This window comes from Balaenoptera borealis, assembly GCF_965194805.1.
Source record: "Balaenoptera borealis genome assembly, chromosome: 16".
NCBI classification, from domain to species: domain Eukaryota; kingdom Metazoa; phylum Chordata; class Mammalia; order Artiodactyla; family Balaenopteridae; genus Balaenoptera; species Balaenoptera borealis.
The window spans coordinates 16,928,208-16,950,479 of NC_138872.1; the positions used below are offsets into that span (position 1 = coordinate 16,928,208).

The window sequence follows — 22,272 nt, forward strand, 5'->3', positions numbered from 1 at the left end:
GAACAGATCAATTCAAGATTCATAATTTTTCATTTTTATTTTCTATCCTGGTGAAAATTTTGTGATTTTACAGTCTTAGAGCAGATAGAACCATTACGTGTTTCACAACCCATAGCAGGTTGTATACTTTGACAATACTATCACATTTCTGACAACTACGCTCTGTTGCTTTTTGCTTTGGGAAGTTGGGGGATTTTGGCCTCTCCCTCATCATATTTCACATTTGTCTATTAGCAGACGGTATTAAGATGGAAATCAAATCATAGTGTTTCTCAGAATTCACAGCACATATCAAAGGATAATAGTAGCTCTTCTTGACTCAGCTTTGATCCCCAGTAGGTCAGTGTCAGTGTCATTGGTGTGTTTTCCATGGTCTTCCAGCTTCATCCCCCATAAACCTGGGGCAGGGGGCTGGGTAAACAAAAATGTAAGGCAAAGAGTGGGACTGAGTTAAGAGGAAAATGCAGTAAAATCACCAGCACACACTGATGTTAAGAAAGTTTTTCTCTTGTTCACAAATCAGAAAGCTAATAAGACCACCATGAAGTAGGTGATGAACCACAAGCTTGTGAAAAAGACTTTTGTTGCACTGAAATAAGGCAGCAAGATCCATCAGGCAAGTGCAGGGTGTCCTGGACTCATGGGGTGTTATATGCTCACATTCTGTCCAATCAGAATTGCTTTTAGAAATGGCTAATCACCAGGACTGTACCAGCCCCAGCCTGGGCTCCCTATGGCCCTAGACCTGCCAAACATACAGAGGCATGTGAGGTAGAGCACAGCATGAACTTGGCAGCCAGGCTCAGACGATGAGCGTCCAATTGAACGCCTCCTCTTCAAGACCCCGTTTCCCATAACCGGGCTTGGCTCTCCTTAGAGATTTTGAAAGTCATTCTGCTTGGATTTAACAGAGTGAGAGGCAGACCAGCACAAAGGTTACCTGTGAGAGCCCCAGAGTCAGCTTATATGGCTCCAAGTCCCAGCTCTGGCTCTTATTAGCTATGTGACCTCCAGGCAGGGTACAACTTCTCTGACTCTGTTTCTTCATTGTTAAAAAGGGGATAGTTCCTACATCGGGGTTGTTTTGATGAAAACTGAGACTTGAAAAAGTCTAGCACAGAAACTGGTTCAGCATAGGCAGATGTTCTCAAGCTGACTTTGACCAGTTAAGCAAAAAAGGAGTGGTTAACAGGATCAGAATCTCTCAAAATCATTGAGAAAACTAGAGAATAAGACTCAAGGATTCCCAGGAATGACAGGAATGATGCTGCAGCACTGATCTGATGAGGAAACTGATGCTGCCAATAAGTACCAATTGCTATATCGTTGCCACTTCTACACCAGGAACTCAGTTTTGTGGGTGTTGTTACCGCAGCTACCACATGAAAGAGAGCTCCCAGTTCCTTCCTTGAGTCAAAAATCTGGCACAGGTGCATCCTGAGGCCACATGCCTGGGCCCGAGCCGCAGGGGGGGCTGGGAAAGTTAGTATCTAGTATTTTCAGCTACTGTAAGTGGAGGTAGTTATTGCCTCTCATTATGGCTCATAAAACAGGAGATTCCCTGAATATAGGAAGAGGTTCAGATGCCAGGCAGACAAACCTAACAAATGTGCAATCCACCCACCCAAAGAAAGACATCATCGACATAGAAAAATTAGAGGGTGTTGGGTGATACCCTATAGGCTTGTTACATCTCCGTCATTTTACACATTGAGATCAAAATCCAAACACCAAGAGACCCTCTGGTAAAGAGGTGCTGGTTGCCTACCCAACACTTTCCCCTTCTCTCTTAGTGTTGGAACCCCTGTGTTATTGTGGGGAGTAATGTGCCCGGTTAATCAGACATATATCCCAACCTCCATTACAGGTAGGGTGGATGGCTACTGAGATGCAAGCAGAAGTCATTGGGTGGGGCTGCTGGGGAAGCTCTATAAAGGTGCCCTTTTGCCATTTCCTCCTTTTTCCCTGCCCAGCACACAGAAGCAGTGGTTAGAGCTCCAGCACCATCTTATGATAACATAATAATCCTAATAGTAGAAGCCACTTGCCAAGGATGGCAGAGCAGAAATACAGAAAGCCTCTGATGACCTGTCATACCAGCCCTGGACCACCTAACATCACCCTTATTTTATGGGCTGGGAAAAAAAAATCTTATTTAAGCTATTGTTACTCTGGGTCTCTGTGACTAGCAGCTGAAGGTAATTCTTACAGATACAAGCTGGCTTCAGTGGTTTCACAGGTGCTTCTCTTCTAGCAATCTAAGACGGCATCATCCTCCGGTGCATAGGAAAATCCCAGGAAGGCACTTGAGGCCCCAGAACTGCTGGCCATAGTGTCGGGAGTGCAGCCAATGGACTTTGACACAGCTTCTTGGGTGAACTCTGGGTCAAAGTGTTTCAAGTCAGCAGGTCCTGCCTGTGAATATAAGACAATGATAAGAAGGGAACACTGGGGTCAGAGCTGCCAAAGGAGCCCACAGCCATGAGAGAGACGTTAGTGATGCCCTCTGAGTGCCCCAGGGGCATCCTTACTTAATTGTCACTTATCCATGCATTTACATTGGTCATTGTATTCCATGAGGTCCAATAACAATCTATCAATTCCTCCATCCCCCACCCCAGCACCCTACCTGCTCCACACCAACCCCCCAGACGCTGCTGGTAGGAAGTAGATTGTGACATGAATGCAGTATAAATCAAGGACATAAAACATGTGCACAACAGATACAGTACAGAGAACAAACTAGTGGTTCCCAGAGGGGAGAGGGGTGGGAGGAAGGGTAAAATAGGTGAAGGGGATTAAGAGGTACAAACTACTAGGTATAAAATAAATAAGTTACAAGGATATAATGGACAGCACAGGGAATATAGTAATATTTTATAATAACTTCGTATGGAGTATAATGTATAAAATTATCAAATTACTATGTTGTACACCTGAAACTAATATAATACTGTAAGTCAACTATATCTCAATAATAAATAAATAAATAAAAATACATTCACATTCTTTGACTTGGTAATTCCCCAATTGGAATCCATCTTAAGGAAATAATCACAACTGTGGGCATAGATATACACTTAAAGCTATTCATCAGTCCATTATGATAAAGAAAAAATGGTAATAACCTAAAGTTCACCATTAGGAATGTGGTAGAATATGTTGCCAACATAGGGCTGAAATATTATACAGTCACTTAAAATCATACTTATAATGTCTTATATGACATAGTAAATAATGACATAGTTTTTAGCAAAAAGAAAGAGGGGAGAGATGATATTTATATATATGAAGTGTGACCTATGTAAAAAACATAGAAAAGACTTGAAGGAAACATGCCAGTGGTGCTTTCTCTTGGGTAGCGAGATAATAAGCTTTTTCTCCTTGATGCTTTAAACATCTGTTTTACACACTTTCTAGAAAGAGTACATGCCATTTTTATTATCAGGAAAAAAGCTAAACATAGAAAGAAAATCTTTACAGGGCTTCTCTCTGTCTGGGTGTGCTCCATGACACAGTGCTTTAAAAACTGTAAAGAGCGCTGCAACGAGGGTTATTGGTGCTAAAAGTAAAGAAGTGGCAGCCTGGCTCCTCACACAGAGCTCAACTGGCAGTCAGGACTTCTGGGCTCTAGACCCAATTCTGCCTCTAACTTATGGGGTGGCCTTGGACAAATCATTGAGCCTCTTGGACCCTTGGTTCTCCCATCTGTAGAAAGAGAGCGGGCTCAGATACCCTCCCCAGATACCCTCCAAGCTTCCATCAGCCCTGGGAATCCAGAATCTAGAATGTGAAGACCTCTTACCACATTTGGGTTGAAGGGTGGAGTCAGCCTCTTGTGGTACAAGTCGTCCCAGTTTATGGGGCTGAAGAATACATGGTTCTTTATCTCAAGCTGCAGGAAGAAGGTACTGATCAGAAGTAGCCCTTTCCATTGGCGTTCCCACCCCACCTCACATGCCTCGGAGCTCCAACTCTATTGGCAACTGGTTGTCAAGCCCTAAACTCTTCACTAGGAAGGTGACTTGCCATTCTGGTTGGTTTTCTGGGACAAAGGAGTGTCCGCAGTTAGACTTCTCCCCTTCGCCATTATCTCGAACTCCAGCCTTCTCCTCGTAGCAGTTGTTTATTCCACAGCTATTTACTGAGCACCTACTCTGTACCATACTAGGCTGTAGAGGTATGTCAGTGAACAAGACAGCAGAACCTGCTCTTGGGGGCCCCGGGGGATCTTGGGGAGCCCCTGTCCCCCATTCTGCTTCAGTGCATCCTGACTCTTCCAGAATTCTAACCAGAGAAATAGAGCAAATCGACTCACTAAGGAAGATTTGGGAAATAAAGCCCCAAGAAAAGCTGCAGTTTCCCAAAGATCCAGAATTTAGGATTCAGCCCTGGGCGTGATTCACCACTTCTCTCCTAATCCAAACCAGTGGTGGCACGAACTTCCACCTGTTCCAGCAGGACCCTCTCTCTATCTGTGTTTCTCAATGATTCTCTGGCTCCATATCAAAACCCCCCGGGGGGTTGCTAAAAAGCCAGATCCAAACTATTTCCAGACGAACACCCAAGAAACTGGTAACACTCATTGCCCCCAAATTGAAAAAACTCAGTGGCTGGAGGGACTTTTTCTGAATATCCTTTGGATTTTGATCTATGGGAATGTATACCTTATTTTAAAAATCATACATATTTTTTAAGATGCAAATTTCCTCTGGGAAGGAGGGGACCTGTCTTCATGAAAGCCCTGTTCTTTAGGCTGTCCAGGGATGGGTAGGCAAATGCCCTAAGTGTTGTTACACTTCACAGTATCTTGCATATAGGGCAGTTTGTACAAACACTTAAAAAGCACTACGTGGGCTTCCCTGGTGGCGCAGTGGTTAAGAATCTGCCTGCCAATGCAGGGGACATGGGTTCGAGCCCTGGTCTGGGAAGATCCCACATGCCGCGGAGCAACTGGGCCCGTGAGCCACAACTACTGAGCCTGCGCGTCTGGAGCCTGTGCTGCGCAACGGGAGAGGCCGCGATAGTGAGAGGCCCGCGCACCGCGATGAAGAGTGGCCCCCGCTCGCCGCAACTAGAGAAAGCCCTCGCACAGAAACGAAGACCCAACACAGCCAAAAATAAATAAATAAATTTAAAAAAAAAAAAAAGGAAAAAGCACTACGTGCCAGAGACTAGCCTAAGTGTTTGTATATATTATTTAATCTTCATAAGAGCTCTGAACTGGGTGCTGTTATTACAGATGGAGAGACAGACGCACAGAGAGAGGTTAGCCACGTGCCCAGGCTCCTGCACCTAGTAATTGGTAGAGGGGGGATCTGAACCCACGTAGTCTGTCTCACAATCCATGCATCTCAACTTCTACGCTAGAAGAGCAAACTTCTAGGGAGCATGCACAGTTGGGAAAAATTATGGACCATAAGATACAAAAAGGCCAAAAACCAACTGCCACTTCTGAGGTGCTGGGAGAAAAAGCAGGATACCGGGCATGAGCCCTGCACACAACACCACCAAGGGGGTGGGCAGATCACCTAAGCCACCCCTCCTGCCCAACCCACAGATCTGCCCCTACTCTCACCCCATTTAAGGAATGAGTCCACCCTCCTCAGAGAGCAAGCAAGGGCACCTGTTACTTTCTTTTGCCCCCTCGTGCTATATAGCACAAGTCCCAAGAAAGCCTTGCCTGAATTCCTGTCTGGCCTCTTATCGTTTTGTCATACTCTGTAATAATTTGTGTTTGTTTGTCTGCCTTCCCCTCATAAACTTAATAAGGGCAGAGGCCCAGTCTAACGAATCCCTAGCATTTAGCTCAATGCCTGGCACATAGTAGGTGCTCCATAAATACTGGTTGAATAAAAGTGTTCGAATGAAGGAAATAAGTATGCAGCAGCAGCTGTGAATCTCCAAATGTGTGAATTAGCAGTTGCCTGGTTTTAGAAAACAGCTGGATGCATGTCACTGCTTCTGGGTTGCCTCTGCAGGAAGCTGAGAGCCCCACGAGGGGCCAGTGTTCCACTGGCAGGTCACTTACAAAGTCTGTTTTGGAGCCCAGCCGCTGCCTCTGGTCCTTGTGAAGAAGGGCTTGCAGGAGGTCGCAGGCGGCCACTGTCAGGCCCCCAGGGATCCGTAGCGGCTGGTTCAGAATGTTCTCATACATCTGGGACACATCTTGGCTGTAGAAGGGCGGCTGGTGAGAGAGAGACGGGAGGATCATCCATGCTAAAGTGGGCACGGTTCTCAGGGACACTTGGAGCAAAGTGGGCAGCTGGAAGGCTTCAGCCAGACCTGTGTCTGTGCGACGGCTCACGTGGCAGATTGGAGCGAGACAGAGACCTAAGGGCATCCAGCACCGCGGACAGGCTGTTGGGAAGGCCAAGAAGTCTCTCCCTACCAGTGTGAGGCTTGTGGATCCCCCAGGTGCCTCCTCTATCCCATGTCTCTCAATCCAGCTTGTGCAACGACTTTGCACTTTGCAAAGTTAACAGTTTCCTGTCATTTCATCCCAGCCTCACAACCATCCTTTGAGACAGGTTGTAATTTTTCAGATGAGAAGAGCAGGCAGCCTAGGATTGGGTCCAGGGGCTGGTTCCACAACCTCCCAGCACTGTGACCTTTCTGGGTCTCAGTTTCCTTGTCAGGAGGCACCACAGGAGTAACATGTGAGACGGTATGTTGTAAAGTGCGGAACTGACTTTATTGAAAAAATATATCTAATCCTTGTATTCACTTTGGCAACATCTTTTTTCAGCTTGGAGAGGAGTGGTGGCTCATTCAGTTCCTCAAGGAGCCTGAGGAGGCCACACAAGGGACAGATCCACCCCCATCTCTTCCAGAGTCCGCTACACCCCACTCACCAGGCCATGCAGCATCTCGTAGAGAACGGCCCCCAAGGACCACCAGTCCACTGCCCGATCATAAGGCTCTTTACGAAGCACTTCTGGAGCCAGGTACTGTTGAGGGGAAATACATTTATCTGAAAGACACTCAGCCTCCGTCTCCCCATTTGTAAGCAAGGCACTTGGAGGAAAAGCTCAACAGCGGTTGATCCTGCTGTGTTATTTACTTGTCTGTGCATATGTTTATTCAGCATCCATTTGTCAAAGACCTGATTTGCGTGGGGCTCTTTGCCAGTGTGCTAGGGACATAGAGGAGATCAGGCAGGACTGCCCTGTACAGTTGTATGTGTTGTGCACCACACAAAAGTACCAGCCAAAGGGGTAAAGGGGGCTGCAAGCCTGGCTATGATCAACTTACCAAGCCATAACCCTAGTATAGGGGTGCATCTGACAACTGACATATATTTATTTATTTTAAAAATTTACTTATTTATTATTTATGGCCATGTTGGGTTTTTGTTGCTGTGCAGGCTTTCTCTAGCTGCAGTAAGTGGGGGCTACTCTTTGCTGCAGTGCGTGGGCTTCTCATTGCGGTGGCTTCTCCTGTTGTGGAGCATGGACTCTAGGTGCACGGGCTTCAGTAGTTGTGGCACGTGGGCTTAGTTGTTATGCGGCATGTGGGATCTTCCTGGACCAGGGCTCGAACCCATGTCCCCTGCATTGGCAGGTGGATTCTTAACCACTGTGCCACCAGGGAAGTCCCAACTGACATATATTTAAAGGGGAATTTTTTGGGCATTTTTCTGCCCAAAGTGGGTGCCTTTATCGAATTTGCTCAAAAGCATCCAATCAGTGTCTTGGGACTAGGAAAGCCCTGGGAATACTCATGGGGCAGTGGGAAGACTAACGGATAAAGTGTAAGTCAGTGTGGCACATGCTTGCACTGGAAATCTTAGTAACAGATGAATGGAAAGGAGTCAGGAAAGAGGAGGTGGCGCTTGAGTTCCTCCTGACAGCTGAATGCGTGCCTTGTATCTGTGCCTTGCGCAAGGAGAGAACCTGAGGCAGAGCTGTGCTTCCTGCCAAACCCGAGGGCTTGGTGGCCTCTTAGCCTGGTGTCTCTGCCACTGAGGAAAGGGGTCTCAGCAACAGACAAAGCCACTTCGGGAGACTGTGCGTATGGAGAGGGGCAGGGAATTACGCAGACCTGAGCCCTACTGGGTGTGTGGTCACAAGCAGGTCATTGAACCTCCTAGAACCTTGGTTTCCTCATCCACATAATGGGACCGCAGAATCCCTCCCTAGGGGCTGTGTTAAGGACACATGCTAACATATGTGTTACCCCTTGAACAATGGGAGCAACTGTGGTTACTCCTGTCTGTGCTCCCAGCACCATGGCAGTGGCTGAGTCATGGAAGAGACTTGTCAGGGCCACGTGTCTCCGACACCATCCAAGGTGCCGTATCCCCTGCTCCTCGCCCCAGCAGTGTCCAAGGAAGTGTCGGCTGGGCTTTTAGGCTTTGGGAGGCCAGTTCTGTCCGTGGACGCCCTGCCATACCCAAACACAGACAATAGCTCCTGCTTAGAGAGGCCGTCTGTCCATCAGCTCCCCTAAAACCAAACTGAGGAGACAGCTGAAATCTGAGACCCAGATTTTCAAGCGCATGGAGAAAAACAAAAGCTAAATTCCTGTCCCATGCCAGTTTGGGAGGACTTGCCAGCCCTTCACAGCCTCAGTCCCCCACCCCCAATCCAGACATCTGTCCAAGCAGCTGGGAAACCCTTTGGGCCCAAGGTCCAAGGAGTTTAAGGAGTTTAAGGAAAGGTTTTTAACCCCAAAGCTGCAGGGAGGCCTTGGCAGGACAGAGAGATTTATGTGAATTACTGCTGAGACTCACAAATTTTAACCCTCCAGGATCTTGGTGGCTGGAAGAAGGAGGTAGACCAGTGTCTTTACCCTTGCAAACCTCGATCTTAACTGTCAGGCCAGGGCCTCCTGTGGCACACGGACTTCACCCTGTAGGGCAGTGCTGTCCAATACAGTAGCCACTAGCCACGCATGGCTGCCGAACATTTGAAATGTGGCTGATCTGAGCTGAGAGGGACCATAAGTATAAAAGGCACACCAGGTCAAAGACTTAGTTAGAAAAAAAAGAATAAAATATTTCAACAATTTTATGTTGATTGTATGTTGACATGATACTATTTTGCCTGTGCTGGGTTAAATAAAATATATTACTAAAATTGATTTCTCCTCTTTCTTTTTTCTTTTTAAATGTGGTTGCTGGAAATTTTTAAATTGCATATATGGTTTGCATTTCTGTTTCTATTTCTATCGGACAGCACTGCTGCAGAGTTTCACCAGCCGGGTCCCAGCAGCCCCTAGAGCTGTTGCCCCCATGACACAGAGGAGGGAACCAAGGCTGAGTGTACAGCCAGCTCGGGAAAGTGCTTGGGTGGAAGAAGTGAGTCCCTCTGGTATAACCTGGTGGCCCTAATCAGGAGCTGTGGCCTCATCCACTCCCAGCCTTGCCCCTCCCAGGAGGTTTAGCTTACCTCGGGGGTGCCACAAAACGTGGACGTGGTCTCCTCGGGCTCTACACCTTCCTTGCAGAGGCCAAAATCCGTCAGCACCACGTGTCCCTATAGTGGAGGGAGGGCAGGGGTGGGAGGGTGGTCTGAGCCAAAGGTATACCCAGGTCTATCCCCAAAGCCTGGATGCCACATCTGGGGCAGCGACCGTGGGGTCTGATGTCCCTGGCAAAGGCACGGGCTGGCGGCTCCACTCAGAGACTCAGTGCTTCTAACCTGGATCCTAAGAGCAGCAGAGGGGCCAGGTGGGGAGATGGCATTGCACTGTCTATCCCCAGCTCATCACAAACTCAGATCGACAACCTACAACAGCAGCAGTTCCAGAATGTTCTCGCTGGAGGGGCGTAGTGGCAGCAGCCCCCTTAACAGAGGGCTGGGGACCCAGCAAGCACGCCTTGTGGCAGCTGAGCGAGAGGGTGGTTGGTAGAGCAGTGAGTGGATGCTGCGGGGCTCTGTCCAGATCCCCCCTTTAGGAGCTGTCCCACCCATCCCCCCATGCTGGGCCATTGCCCTCATCCAAAGTCATGCCCCCTCTCAAGAGGCAATCCCCATCCAATGACTGGTCAATGTAGGGGCACAAATGCCCAGCCTCCTTGCCTCAGTTTGGAACAGTTCTGAAGAGCCATCCCAGCTCAGGCCCACCCCACCCCTGTCAGATCAGCTGAGGAGGCCTCACTTGCAACCACAGGGCAGGTGAGCTTCTTCCTCTGCCCAGCCCTGCCTCCTCACCCCCTTAAGCGTGGATCTCTTGAGAGCGTTCCCCAGGAGACTTCTGCACCCAGTGCTCCATCTCAGAGTCTATTTCCAGGGAACGCAGTCTATGACACGGAAGGACTACAAAATCCTCGAGCCTCCACAGGGCTCCACCCCTGCCCCCCACCCCGTATACACATACATGCACATGGATACGTAGCCACGTGTACACATAACGCACATGTGTGTACATATATGCGGGTACGTGTGTACACAGGCATAGGCACACATGCGCACACATACTTGAATGCGTCCCTAGCCACAGGCACGCATGCACAATGCGTGCACACACACTCATGGGCACACAGCACACACGCGCACGCGCACACACACATACCCACCAACCTGGCAGTCCAAAAGAATGTTCTCTGGTTTCAGGTCCCTGCAGAAAATGAGAGAAAAGGGCGCTGTGATGTCACAGCTGCTTAGTGACGTGAGCTGGGGACCGGGGTCCTGCAAGAGGACTGTTCATGGAGACGCAGAGTTGCACAGGGAGAGCCCGAGGAGGATGGGCGCTCAATCCCAGGAAGGAGGAGGCTTCCCCTCGCTGGCGGGCCCTCCTCCTCAGACAGAGGACCAAGTTCACCAGGATTTCAGCAGGATCTGGGGGTCCATACAACGCCTGGCTGTGGGGGCAGAAGGGCCAGGCCTAGCTCTGAGCCACAGGCAGGCCTCACCTGTAAATGATGTTGAGGGAGTGCAGGTAGCCAATGGCGCTGGCCACCTCGGCGGCGTAAAACCGGGCCCGGGGCTCCAGGAACCGGCGCTCCCGCTGCAGGTGGAAGAAGAGCTGGAGGGGGAGGAGACATGTGAGCGGGTTCCTGGGGGGCTCCAGCTCCTCGAGTGTGGGGTGGGGGACAGCTGGCCAAGTGACCCACTCTCTAAGCTGCAATGTCCTCATACAAAGAAGGGCATGCTGGCCCCTACCCCACAGAGCGGGCAAGGTGTCAGCAGGAAAGATGAATAGCAGGGATGGAGCACCTACTGAGTTTCAGCCTCCAGCCAAACCCTTTCACATCTCTAATCTCCTTTCATCTTCCTGACTACCTTCCAGGTATCAAGTAGGAGGCCAGTTTCACAGAAAAGGAAACTGGAAGAGTCAGAGCAGTCAGGTGACTTGCCCAAGGTCACGTACTGTAACTGGCAGAGATGTGATGTGAACCTGGGTGTGTCAAAGATGTGCTTTTCCTCCAACCCAGGTGATAAAATGATTATGATGGTCAAACTGAGCCTGGATTAGATCTGCTCCTGGGCCAGTTGCTTTGGTCCATTTGGCTGACAAAGAAAGCCCTTTACCTCCACCAGGGAATTTAGGGATGCAGGACAAAAACTTCCCTCTTGGCATCAGGCTAAAGAGCATGAGGTCACACAGGTTAAATCTGGGGTCACTGAGAAGGGCCATCTTGTCATCTTGCTCAGAGAGGCAGAAGAGGGAGCCCAGCTTATCCCAGCTGTGCTTCTGGGTCACCAGGTGGCCTCAGATCATTCCCACAGGGACTGGTCACTCCCATGCAGTGGTCTTTGGTGTAAGATGGGGGCATTAAAAATACTGACCACAGAGCTCCTCTAACATTGACTTTTCCCAGGTCCACTGAAGGGATTCTGGGCAGCTCTGCGTGGAAGTCAAGTAATGATAATGGCTGGGAGTTAGATAGACCCGCCTTCAAATCCTGTCCCTGCCTGGTACAGGCTGAGTGGCCTTGAGCAAGTGAGTTACCTGCCCAAGCCTCGGTTTTTTTCAGCTGCAGAATGGGTCTGTTGTAAGGATGAGGGGAGATTGTTCCAGAACCTGGGGCACCATGAGCATGTGGGATGGAAAGCTCCTCCTGAGAGCCGGGCAGGGAAGGCGCCAGGTGGACCTATACCCACCTCTCCCCCGTTGACATAGTCCAGCACAAAGTAGAGTTTCTCCGGCGTCTGGAAGGAGTAGCGCAGGCCCACGAGGAAGGGGTGGCACATGTTCTTCAGGAGCACGCTGCGCTCCGCCATGATATGGCTCTGCTGCAGAGTCACACAGACGGGCCGTGTCACCGCCTACACGGCCACCCCACCCAGGACCTTCTCGTGCCCCTGCTCAAACACCCACCGTGGCTCCTCACTGCCCTGAAAGCCAAGCCCAGGCTCCTTGCTTAGCATCCAGGACTCTGTGTGGTCCACCTCATCCCCGACCAGTCCACGTGGGTGCACCTCCAGCCCTGGATCCAAATGCCCCGCCCGCCTCCCTGGGACAGTAAGCAAAGCTATGTGAATACCGCATAAATGAGTCCCAAGGACAATCCTGCAGAGGGAAGAAGCTGAGTGCTATCCACATTCAGCCTTGATTGCTGTTCCCCTGCCAGGATGCCATTGTCAGACCATCGGAATCCTATCTTCAAGGCCAGCTGCAAGGCCACCTCCTTCAGCTTTCTGAAGGACACCTGCCCTTCGATGTCCTTGTTAGCATTAATTCCCTCTCCTGAGTCCTCCAACTTGACATTCAGTTCTCTCTCAGGGCCCGCTCTGTCCTTCTCATGGAGTTGGTGTTAAGAGACTCAAGTCAGGGCTTCCCTGGTGGTGCAGTGGTTAAGAACCCGCCTGCCAGTGCAAGGGACACGGGTTCGAGCCCTGGTCCGCGACAATCCCACATGCCGCGGAGCAACTAAGCCCGTGCGCCACAACTACTGAGCCTGAGCTCTAGAGCCCGCAAGCCACAACTACTGAGCCCACGTGCCACAACTACTGAAGCCTGCATGCCTAGAGCCCGTGCTCCACAACAAGAGAAGCCACGACAATGAGAAGCCTGCTCACCGTAACTAAAGAAAGCCCACGCGCAGCAACGAAGACCCAATACAGCCAAAAATAAATAAATAAATAAATAAATTAATTAAAAAAAAAAAAAAAAGAGCTCTTCTCTTAAAAAAAAAAAAAAATAGAGACTCAAGTCAGCAGAAGTATCTAGAACTCCCAGATGGCTGGAGCTTGCAGGGCCTTTGGAGAGCCTGAAGTGTGACCCCCCACGTTGCACAGATGGGGAGGCTGGCACCTAACAGAGCAGAGGACTGGTCCACCATGGAGCCCTGAATCTTTAGGGGAAGGCAGAGGGCCGGGCCGGGTCCCCTGCAGGCCCTTGGGGTAAGGTGGCTAGCCTGCCTTCCTGGGGAAGGGTCAGCATCCTGGGCACCACCCGGCCCCCCTGCTGGGTCACCTCTGTGCCCAGAGTTGGGACCCATCTTTGGAAGCCACCTGAGGCTGGGGGCGGGGCCATCAAGAAGCAGAGAGGAGATGCCTGGGTCCAAGCCCTGGTACCTCTTTCTTCTTTAAGATGGACTTTTTCTGTAGCACCTTCACTGCGTAGAACATCCCGTCGGACTTGTGCTTGGCCAGTAGGACCTGAGCAGAAAGACGAATGCAGAACCCGTGGGTGACTACTCCTCCAGGCTTTGTATTTCTCGATGGCAGCGCAGGCCTCCAGCCCCTGCCCGGCGCCCATGATTCTGCAGGTTGTAAGCTCCCTCTCTGCATGTGCAAGTAACAGCAGGGGGCAGAAGAGGCCGGAGAAGGGGAGACCCAGGCCTTCCATGCTCACGGGTCACTCACCTTCCCGTAGTTTCCTTTACCAATGACTTTGAGGAAGTCGAAGTCGGTGGGCCGGGCACTGGGGGACGAGGGAGGAACACGGGTCAGCATTTGCAAGCTTGGGAAACTTGATGCTTTAGTTCAAATCAGAGCTTCTTTTTAACTTTGAAGCTGGAGAAGGCAGGGAGCTTTCTAAGAATGCCATGTTCTCCCAGCCAAGAGGGTCTTATAAGACTGGCCCCTGCCCCTGGGGATCTCACAATCGAGTAAAAACAGACAAGGTCGGGAGAAAACCAGACGCAACAGCATAGAAGGCAAAGGAATCTGACCTCCAAAGACTGAGAAGTGCCTGGAGGGTGGGGAGCTGCTAGTAATGCAGACTTTGGGGGGATACTTCAGCCACAGGGCTCAGCATGGGCAGAGGCTGGGGAATTAGTGGGAGATGAAGCTAGGGGCCGGTCCTAGGCCCAGATGGCAGAGGATCTTGACGCTGGACCAGAGAATTGGATTATATTCCCAAGGTGAGGGGGGAGCCAGGTATGAGGGGAGCCAGGGAGGAAATTTATATGAGAGATGAGAACTCACTTTGGGTTGGCCGAAGGCCCCAGGTTGATATTCCCATTGGCCCTTGGGGGCTAAAGACATTTAAAGAAAGAAGTGATTAAAATCAGAGGGTCCCTACTCCTTGGCCCCCTCTCTTTCCCCTGGTCCAAGCCCTGCTCCTTTTCCAATATCTCTACTAAGCTTCTTCCCTCCCTCCCTTCCTCCCTTCCTTCTTTCCATCCACCTGCCAACCCACCCACCATCTCACCTGCTTCACACAACAGCCTTGGGAGGCTGCTGGCCGTTGTACCAAATGTGAGCGTGAGGAAACTGAAGCCCAGAGAAGAGCCATCCAAGGACTTCCAGGATGCCCCACTGGCATGAGAACGCAGGTGTCCTCAGGTCCAATCCCATGATTTTCTACCCCATTTACTTCTTGAAGCCCTTGCCCAAGTCTCTTCTCTCTTTACCCTGCAAACGGCCCAGTTCTGTGGGCTCACAGTGATCCCTGTGGGCACCCCCAGTCCTGGGACCGCCCACCGGCTGACTGGGACTTCCAGGGATTTCCTCAGCCTTGGGAAGAAGTGAGCCCCCCCCGGTGGTGGGTGGGGAAACCAAGACCCACTCACCTGCAGACTGGGGGTCCCAGCCAGGCTAGAGTCCATCTTGTAACAGTGATCAGGTGGGCTCTGGGGACACAAGGAGAAGCAGGATGAGAGAGCTGATGTTGGAGAATTAGTGTCACCTGTCTGGGGCCTTAGGCACCACTGCCCTCTCCACCCTTCCCCAACCCAGACACCTGCCCGAGGCCAGTAACCCCTGCGTGGGACAAGAAATGATATCCCCTGGATCCAGCCTCTCCCATCAAACGTCTCAGGAGGGAGAGAGGGAGGATGGTCAGGAGTGGCCCCTCCTAGGCTGAGTCTTTTCAAGGTTTGAGGACAGCCAGGGCAGCAAGATCCTTGTGAGTCAGGGCAACTCTGGATATCTGGGATGGCCAAGGCTGGAAGGACTCTTGCAGAGCATGAAGTCTGAACCCTTCCCCCCATTTCACTGCGGGGGGAGTCTGAGGCCCAGAAAGGGACTTGCCTAGGGTCCCGCAGCTTGTGAGGGGCAGGCTGGGCTCCCGCAGATCCCATACAGGCATGTTGCAACCCTGGATCCCTGTGGACAGCCCCGGGCTGGGCTCTGTGCTGACTATTATCTCTCTGCCACAGAGACTTCCGCCTAATGTCCCTGGAAGGGCAGCTGCCCTGGGGACCCTGGGCCAGAGCCATGGACAGACCCACTGACCTATGTCTCTTTGAGATGAAACAGTGGAGAGTGTGACCAACGGTCTCTGTGGCCAGGAGCATATGTCTTCCCTGCCCCCAGCCTGCAGGGTGGAGGAGGCCGGTATGTCCAGGCCCTGGCTCAGCGTGCCCAGGACCCCATAGCCCTATCCCTGCTTGGAAGATCAAGGCCAAGAACCGAGATCTCACCTGGGAACCCAGGTGCTCGTGGGGGCTGCTGGGCACTGTACCTCCCAGGAGCACAGCTTTGGCCCACTGTGGGACCTGGGCTGCAGTAGAGACCACCCGTCTTTACAAGGGGGTCCCTGGAGCAATCACCCCCTGGCCTTCCTGGGAGCTGAGAAAGTGACCACAGGGGAAGCGAGGGAATGGCCCAGCCCTGTGAAGCCCTGAGAGAGTGAGCCACAGAACTGCCCAGGTAGGGAGTGCGGCCTGGCTTCAGCCAGGGCCCCGTGCCTGTGCTCCCGCAGGCAGCCCACACGCCCCCCTGGCCTGGCCCTGACAGCCCCTCTGCCAGGCCCCGGCCTCCCCAGCCCCACGTACCTGCGCAGCCTGAGGAGAGGCCGCTGGGAGAACCAGTGGTTGGAGCCGGAGGATGGGCAGCGGACAAGAGAGCCTCTCTCTGTTCTCCCAACAAGGGCCGAAGTGTCTGTGCCTGGCGCCGGCCCGGCCCCGGCACCCAGCTCGGAACTCCCGGCCGCAGCAAGGGGGCTGTTGATGTCACGCGGGAGCCAGCGGGGCTTAAGAAGGGACCGAAGACCTCTGTTCCCTCGGGGACATCGCCTCCCCCTGGGGGGTGTGGGTGGAATGGGGTGAGCGACAGCTGCCGGAGAGCCCGGGCGACGCTGGGGCTTGTTAGAATGCGTGTGAGCGTGTGGGGCAAGGAGTGTGTGTGCAGGTGTTTCGTGCAGAAATGTGTGTCCGTGTGTCTGTCTGTCTGGTGTATCAGTGTGTCCCTGTATGTCAGGGTATTTGTGCATCAGTGTGACCACGTTTGTATAATTTTGTCGGTGTGTCTGTACATCTGTGACTCTCTGTTCTCACTGTGTGGAGATGTGCTTCAATGAGTCTCTGTGTAGTGTAGTGTGTGGACATGGCAGTGTGTACCTCTATATATGTTAACGTGCTGTGTGTATGTGTGTAAGTGTGAGTCTGTGTGATACCTGTGTGTGACAGTCGTCATTGTGAGTCTGTGTTCATATCGGTGTATATCAGTAAATTGTGTGTGTGTGTTGTATGTGTGTGTGTGTGTGTGTGTGTGTGTGTGTGTGTGTGTGTAGGGGGCCTGTCTGTGAGGAGACATGTTCCCCCGGGCCTACCAAGGCCTGGTGCAGACCATCTAGGGCTGAAGATGAGGTTCCAGAGACCTCACCGTGGCAGCCGAGAGCCCTTTGCCTCCCAAGAACCTGCAGGTGTTTCAGCGCCTGGGTGTCTGGTTCAGTCAGCGTGGCCTTGGTCTTTGCTGAACACCTGGCCCTTTGGGCCTTTCCCTGCCGGCCCTCCGGGGCTCTGGCTGCTGTCTCCAGGGCAGGGCTGGTTGGCTGTGTAAGAGCCAGGAAGCAGGGTCCCGGTGGCACCCTGGTGCATGAAAGCCTTGCTGCCTGGTGCGATAATCAGGTACTCATAGGGTCCCTTCCTCTCTCTCACAGAGGTTATATGGGGTGTTCTGGGGAATGAAGCAGTTGACAGGGCCTGACACAGCTCCTGCCCTTCTGGAACTTTCTGTGTGGTTACCACATGCCACACCCAGACCTCTGTAGTTCACCACAGGGTGGATATCTGTGCAGCTGGGGCTGAGGGGGTTGGTCAGGGAGGGACCTAAGCCCAGTGGCCTTGGGGGTTCTCTGTGGGCTCCGAAGTGGGGGTGTCATACAAGGAAAACCCAAGAACTGTATCAGAGCTCTCCATTTTTTAAGAACAGAAATGTTGAACCAATACACAGATGGACAGGATATCATGTTGGCAAAACAAATGCCCAGAACGAGGACATTTCTTTTCAATGACAAGACACTGATGCAGCCTTCATTTAGGAGCACTGCTTAGAACAGGAAAACAATAATGAAAATAATAATAACCTCAGTGTCCCACCGTAGGGCGCTTCAGAATACCCGCCGGCTGTAATAGCTCCCTCTCTGGAACTTACATCCCTCTTGAGAGACTGTCCCACTGCTATGTTCCCTTCTCAGTTAAAGTCCTTGAAAGAGTTGTCTGGACTTAGTCCCCTCTCCTCCTCCTTTTCTCTCTTGAACCCATTCCAAAGAGGCTGTCATCCCAACATGCCTCCAAAAGAGTGGACCAATGACCTCCTGTGCCAGAGCCAGCGATGGATTCTTTGTCCTCATCTAAGTCAGTGTCTCTGAGGACATAACCTGCTTTTCACAGCTGGCTTGAGGATCTCCCGGTTTCCCTCCTGTCTCGTGGATTGCTCCTTCTTCAGATCTTCCACTGGATTCCCCTCTTTTTTACCCTGAAACACTGGTCCGGCCTCTATCTATACTTGTTCCCCAGTTGACCACAGCCAGTTTAATGGTTTTAAGTGTCGACTAAATGCCACAATTTCCAAACTCATCTCTCTAGTTCTGCTTCTCTCCTGACTCTGGCTTCTCCAACACTTCACTAGTTAGATGCCTAGAGGCGCTTCACTCTTAACGTGTCCAGAATGAAAGTCTTGACCTTGATTCCTTCCACTCTGCCCCAGACTGCTCCTCCCTCTGACATCCATCTCAGTAATGGTACTACCACCTACTCAAAAGTTCAAGCCACCAACTCGGAATTCATTCTAGAAACTCTGCACCCTCATCCCTCCTCCATTCCACCGTGAAATCCCATTAGACTCCACCTTCAAAATATATCCAGAAACTACTGCAACCTGTCCTGAGCCACCATCATCACTTGCGTGGATTATTGCCCTAGCATCCCTACTGTGTCCCTATTTCTTTTTTTTTTTTTTTTTTTAATTTTTATTGGAGTAGAGTTGCTTTACAATGTTGGGTTCGTTTCTTCTCTACAGCAAAGTGAATCAGTTATATGTATACATATATCCCCTCCTTTTTGGATTTCCTTCCCATTCAGGTCAGCACAGATCATTGAGTAGAGTTCCCTGTGCTATACAGTAGGTTCTCATTACTTATCTGTTTTATACATAGTAGTGTATATATGTCAATCCCAATCTCCCATTTCATCCCACCCCTCTCTTCCCTCCTTGTTATCCATAAGTTTGTTCTCTACATTTGTAATTCTGTTTCTGCTTTGCCAATAAGTTCATCTGTATTATTTTTCTAGATTCCACATATAAGCGATATTACACAATGTTTGTTTTTCTCTTTCGGACTTACTTCACTCTGTATGACACTCTCTAGGTCCATCCACATCTCTGCAAATGACACTATATCGTTCCTTTTTATGGCTGAGTAATATTCCATTGTATATATGCCTGTGTCCCTATTTTTATCTTGAGCCTCTACAATCTTTCTTCACCAAAGCCAGAGTGACTCTTTAAAACTGGAAATCAGATCACGTGACTTTGTTGCTCAAAAACTCCATTGTTCTTCCCACCACACTTAGGATTCAGATCCAAAGTCTTTACCACGGTCAACAAGATTCCACCTGAGCCGGCTCCCATCTCCATCTCCACCTAGGTCTCCAGGCCCTCCCTCTCACTACGCTAGAAACTTTTTGCTGTTCCTCAAACACACAGAGCGCCCTCTAGCCTCCTGTCCCTTGCACTTATGTTTCCATCTGCTTAGAATATTCTTCCCCCAGATGTCTGCATGGCTGGCTTCCACTAACATCACAGAGGTCTCTGCTAAAATGTCACCTCTCAGAGAGGACTTTTCTGATTGTGCATAACTGATTGTCCCGGTTTGTCTCGGACTTAGGGGTTTCCTGGGATGTGATACTTTCAGTGCTTAAACCAGTACAGTCCTGGGCAAACCAGGATGGTTGGCCACACCGCAATACAAGTCCCACCGGTTCCCCATCCACATTTTCTGCTTTATATTTTACTTTGTAACACATCACTCTCTGACATCTTATCCTGCAACTCTTTAATTGTTTATTTTCTGTCTTGAACTAGAACATCGGCTCTGCAAGGGCAAAGACTTTTCTTGTTCACTGTTGAATCTCCAGCATCTAGGTCAGAACCTGGAATACGGTTGGTGCTCAGTACCTATTTGACTAATGAATCAAGGGATGAACTGATAAGATAAATTATAGTACATACATAAAATGGAAAATTACCCAGCTAAAAAATGGTATACAAGGGCTTCCCTGGTGGTACAGTGGTTAAGAATCCTCCTGCCAATGCAGGGGACACAGGTTCGAGCCCTGGTCTGGGAAGATCCCACATGCTGTGGAGCAACTAAACCCGTGCGCCACAGCTACTGAGCCTGTACTCTAGAGCCTGAGAGCCACAACTACTGAAGCCCGTGCGCCTAGAGCCCATGCTCCACAACAAGAGAAGCCACTGCAATGAGAAGCCTGCGCACCGCAATGAAGAGGAGCCCCTGCTCACTACAACTAGAGAAAGCCCGCGTGCAGCAACGAAAACCCAACACAGCCAAAAATAAATAAATAAAATAAATAAATTTAGTTTAAAAATGGTATACAAGCCTATGTGAATCAAAACAGGAACATACATGTGATACAAGGTCAAGGCAAAAAGCAGGTTTCCAAATGGTAGGTGACCAGGAATACCATCTTTGTAAAGAAAGTAAAGACATGCACATAACCACCAAAAAAACGGCTGGAGGGACATGACCCAAGGTGACAGTGGGTTAGGTTCTTTTTTATCTTTGTACCACTGTGTAAAAATTCTCAAAGTGTTGCTGTTCACTTAATACTTAGGTACTAAGTCCTGGTGGGAGCTTTGACATGCTTGCTGCCCCCAAACACACTCTCCCATCCCCTTGACTGTGACTCCCACACCTGAGCAAACTCTCAGCATCTTTCTCTCCTGGTACCACTGCCCTATGATTTTTCTGGCCAGAGGCTGAATGAACATCGATACTTTTTCCCCGACTCTTCAGACCTACAGAGACCCCTGCAAACTCCTGGGGGGGTGGGGTGGGTAGTCCAAGCTCCTCCGTGAACCCTCCAGCCTGTTCCTCCCCCTAACTTGCCCCAGCCTAGACTTGCATCCCTCTGCCCCATCACTACACTGACCTGCCCCCATCTCCCTGGACCTGCTGAATGCAGTGGGAGTGCGGGTGGTGTCACACAGCTCCCTCTTGTTGGAACACTCCCCTGACCAATCTGGTCTGCTCAGATAACCTTTTCATCTGTCCTCACTCGCCTTCTCCAGAAGCCCCGCCAGACCACCCCTAGTGCCATGAACCCTAGCTCCCTTCCTTGTGCCCACTTCTGTTATTACACTGTCTTCACTCTACTGTCATTTATTCCTTTACAAGCCTGCCTGCCCAGTGCCTAGCAATGACATACCAATGACAGTGCATACCAACTGGGTCTTATTCTGTTCCTGCAGTGCCATGGGTTAGGAACTATCATCATTGCTGTTTTAAAGAGGAGGAAACAGGCACGGAGAGGCAAAGTGACTTGACTGAGACATCTAGGTAGTAAATGATATAACTGGGTTTTGAACCCAGGCAGTCTGACTCCAAAGCCCATGGCCTGGAATTTCAGGAAGAAGTTAGGAATTTAGAAAAGAAAGGAATGAAGTTAGTGGGAAGGAAGTTAGGATTAAATGGGTTAGTTAGGAAGGAAGAAAATTAGGCAGCTGAGAAGGCAGAGAATTAGTTGAGAGGGAAGGAAGGAAAGGAGCAAAGAAGGGATGGAGGTGGACTTCCCCGGCGGTCCAGTGGTTAAGACTCCACGCTTCCACTGCAGGGGGTTTGGGTTCGATCTCTGATCGGGGAACTAAAGATCCCACAAAAAAAAAAAAAGAAAAAAGAAGAAGAAGAAGGAAGGGAGGAGGGAAATGATAGAAAAAATGAAGGAAGGGAGTTAGCAAGGAGGGTGTTAGGAAGGAAAGGAAGTCAATAGGGTAGTTAGAAAGGAAATTAGCTAGGTAACTAGTTCCCCAGTTTGGTAGACCAACAGGCCGGCCGGCAGGTGCCCTGCTCACGGCTGAGCCGCTCACCTGAGAACGCTGGATCCCAGCTCAGGTCCTGGGCAGCAGCCCCGTGCCCAGCTCTGCCTTCCGGCCTCTCTGCATGGTCCCTCTGACCTGAAACCCAACCCTGACTTGTCGAACAACCTTCCTGGTCAGGAGCGACCTGTCACCCACTCGCTCAGGCTCCCATACCAGCTGAAGTTCAACCTCCCAGCCCTGCTGGCTGGGAACCGGCTGCAGGGCTTTCCGGTTACTAATTAACCGCTGGACCTGAATCACGAAGCTGGCTGCTCCCACTGGCTCCTCCACGGGGCCCTGCCCTGGGGACCCTTTTGAAAAAGGTACAGCACAGCTTAAGTTGTGTGACCTTGGGCAAGCGACTCCAGCTCCCTGAGCCTCATGTGAATTGGTGATGACGGTGTGTGTTCTGCCTAACAGGGAGGAGCTCTGAAGTCCCTTTAACACTCACATTTCACTCTCTGAAATCTTCCCTCCGCCCCCCTCCACCGATCCCCGCCTCCAATTCCAGCTCAAATGCTGACTCTCCCACATAGCCTTCCCTGATTCCATCAGCGGAGTCACTTGCCCTTTCTCTTAGAACCTGGAGAACTGACCATGGAAAGGGCTTGTC

At 50.7% G+C, this 22,272-nt stretch overlaps 1 protein-coding gene across 2 annotated transcripts; it reads right to left on the reverse strand.

The window, feature by feature from the left end:
* Nucleotides 1-11: 11 nt before the first annotated feature.
* SGK2 (serum/glucocorticoid regulated kinase 2) lies at nucleotides 12-21,904 on the reverse strand. Of its 2 annotated transcripts, XM_082361791.1 has the most exons (15): nucleotides 21,669-21,902; nucleotides 16,115-16,360; nucleotides 14,909-14,968; nucleotides 14,322-14,371; nucleotides 13,758-13,815; nucleotides 13,467-13,550; nucleotides 12,051-12,182; nucleotides 10,859-10,971; nucleotides 10,527-10,563; nucleotides 9,393-9,479; nucleotides 6,855-6,950; nucleotides 6,032-6,187; nucleotides 3,806-3,895; nucleotides 2,210-2,415; nucleotides 12-411 (listed from the first exon to the last, which is right to left on the reverse strand). In XM_082361791.1, exons 3-14 carry the CDS (start codon nucleotides 14,942-14,944, stop codon nucleotides 2,251-2,253), a joined length of 1,104 nt encoding a protein of 367 aa, XP_082217917.1. In that variant the 5' UTR covers nucleotides 14,945-14,968; nucleotides 16,115-16,360; nucleotides 21,669-21,902; the 3' UTR covers nucleotides 12-411; nucleotides 2,210-2,250. The 2 variants fall into 2 exon arrangements, with proteins under 2 accessions (XP_082217917.1, XP_082217918.1); XM_082361792.1 differs by lacking the exon at nucleotides 16,115-16,360 and having other exon boundaries at nucleotides 21,669-21,904.
* Nucleotides 21,905-22,272: the final 368 nt, after the last annotated feature.

Coding starts and splice junctions, on each gene's coding strand:
- SGK2 (XM_082361792.1), bottom strand. CDS start 14,944: ATGGACTCTAGCCTGGCTGGGACCCCCAGTCTGCAG. Junction 14,372..14,908: donor CTGGGACCCCCAGTCTGCAG/GTGAGTGGGTCT, acceptor AAATGTCTTTAG/CCCCCAAGGGCCAATGGGAA. Junction 10,972..12,050: donor ACTATGTCAACGGGGGAGAG/GTGGGTATAGGT, acceptor CTCCCCCTCCAG/CTCTTCTTCCACCTGCAGCG.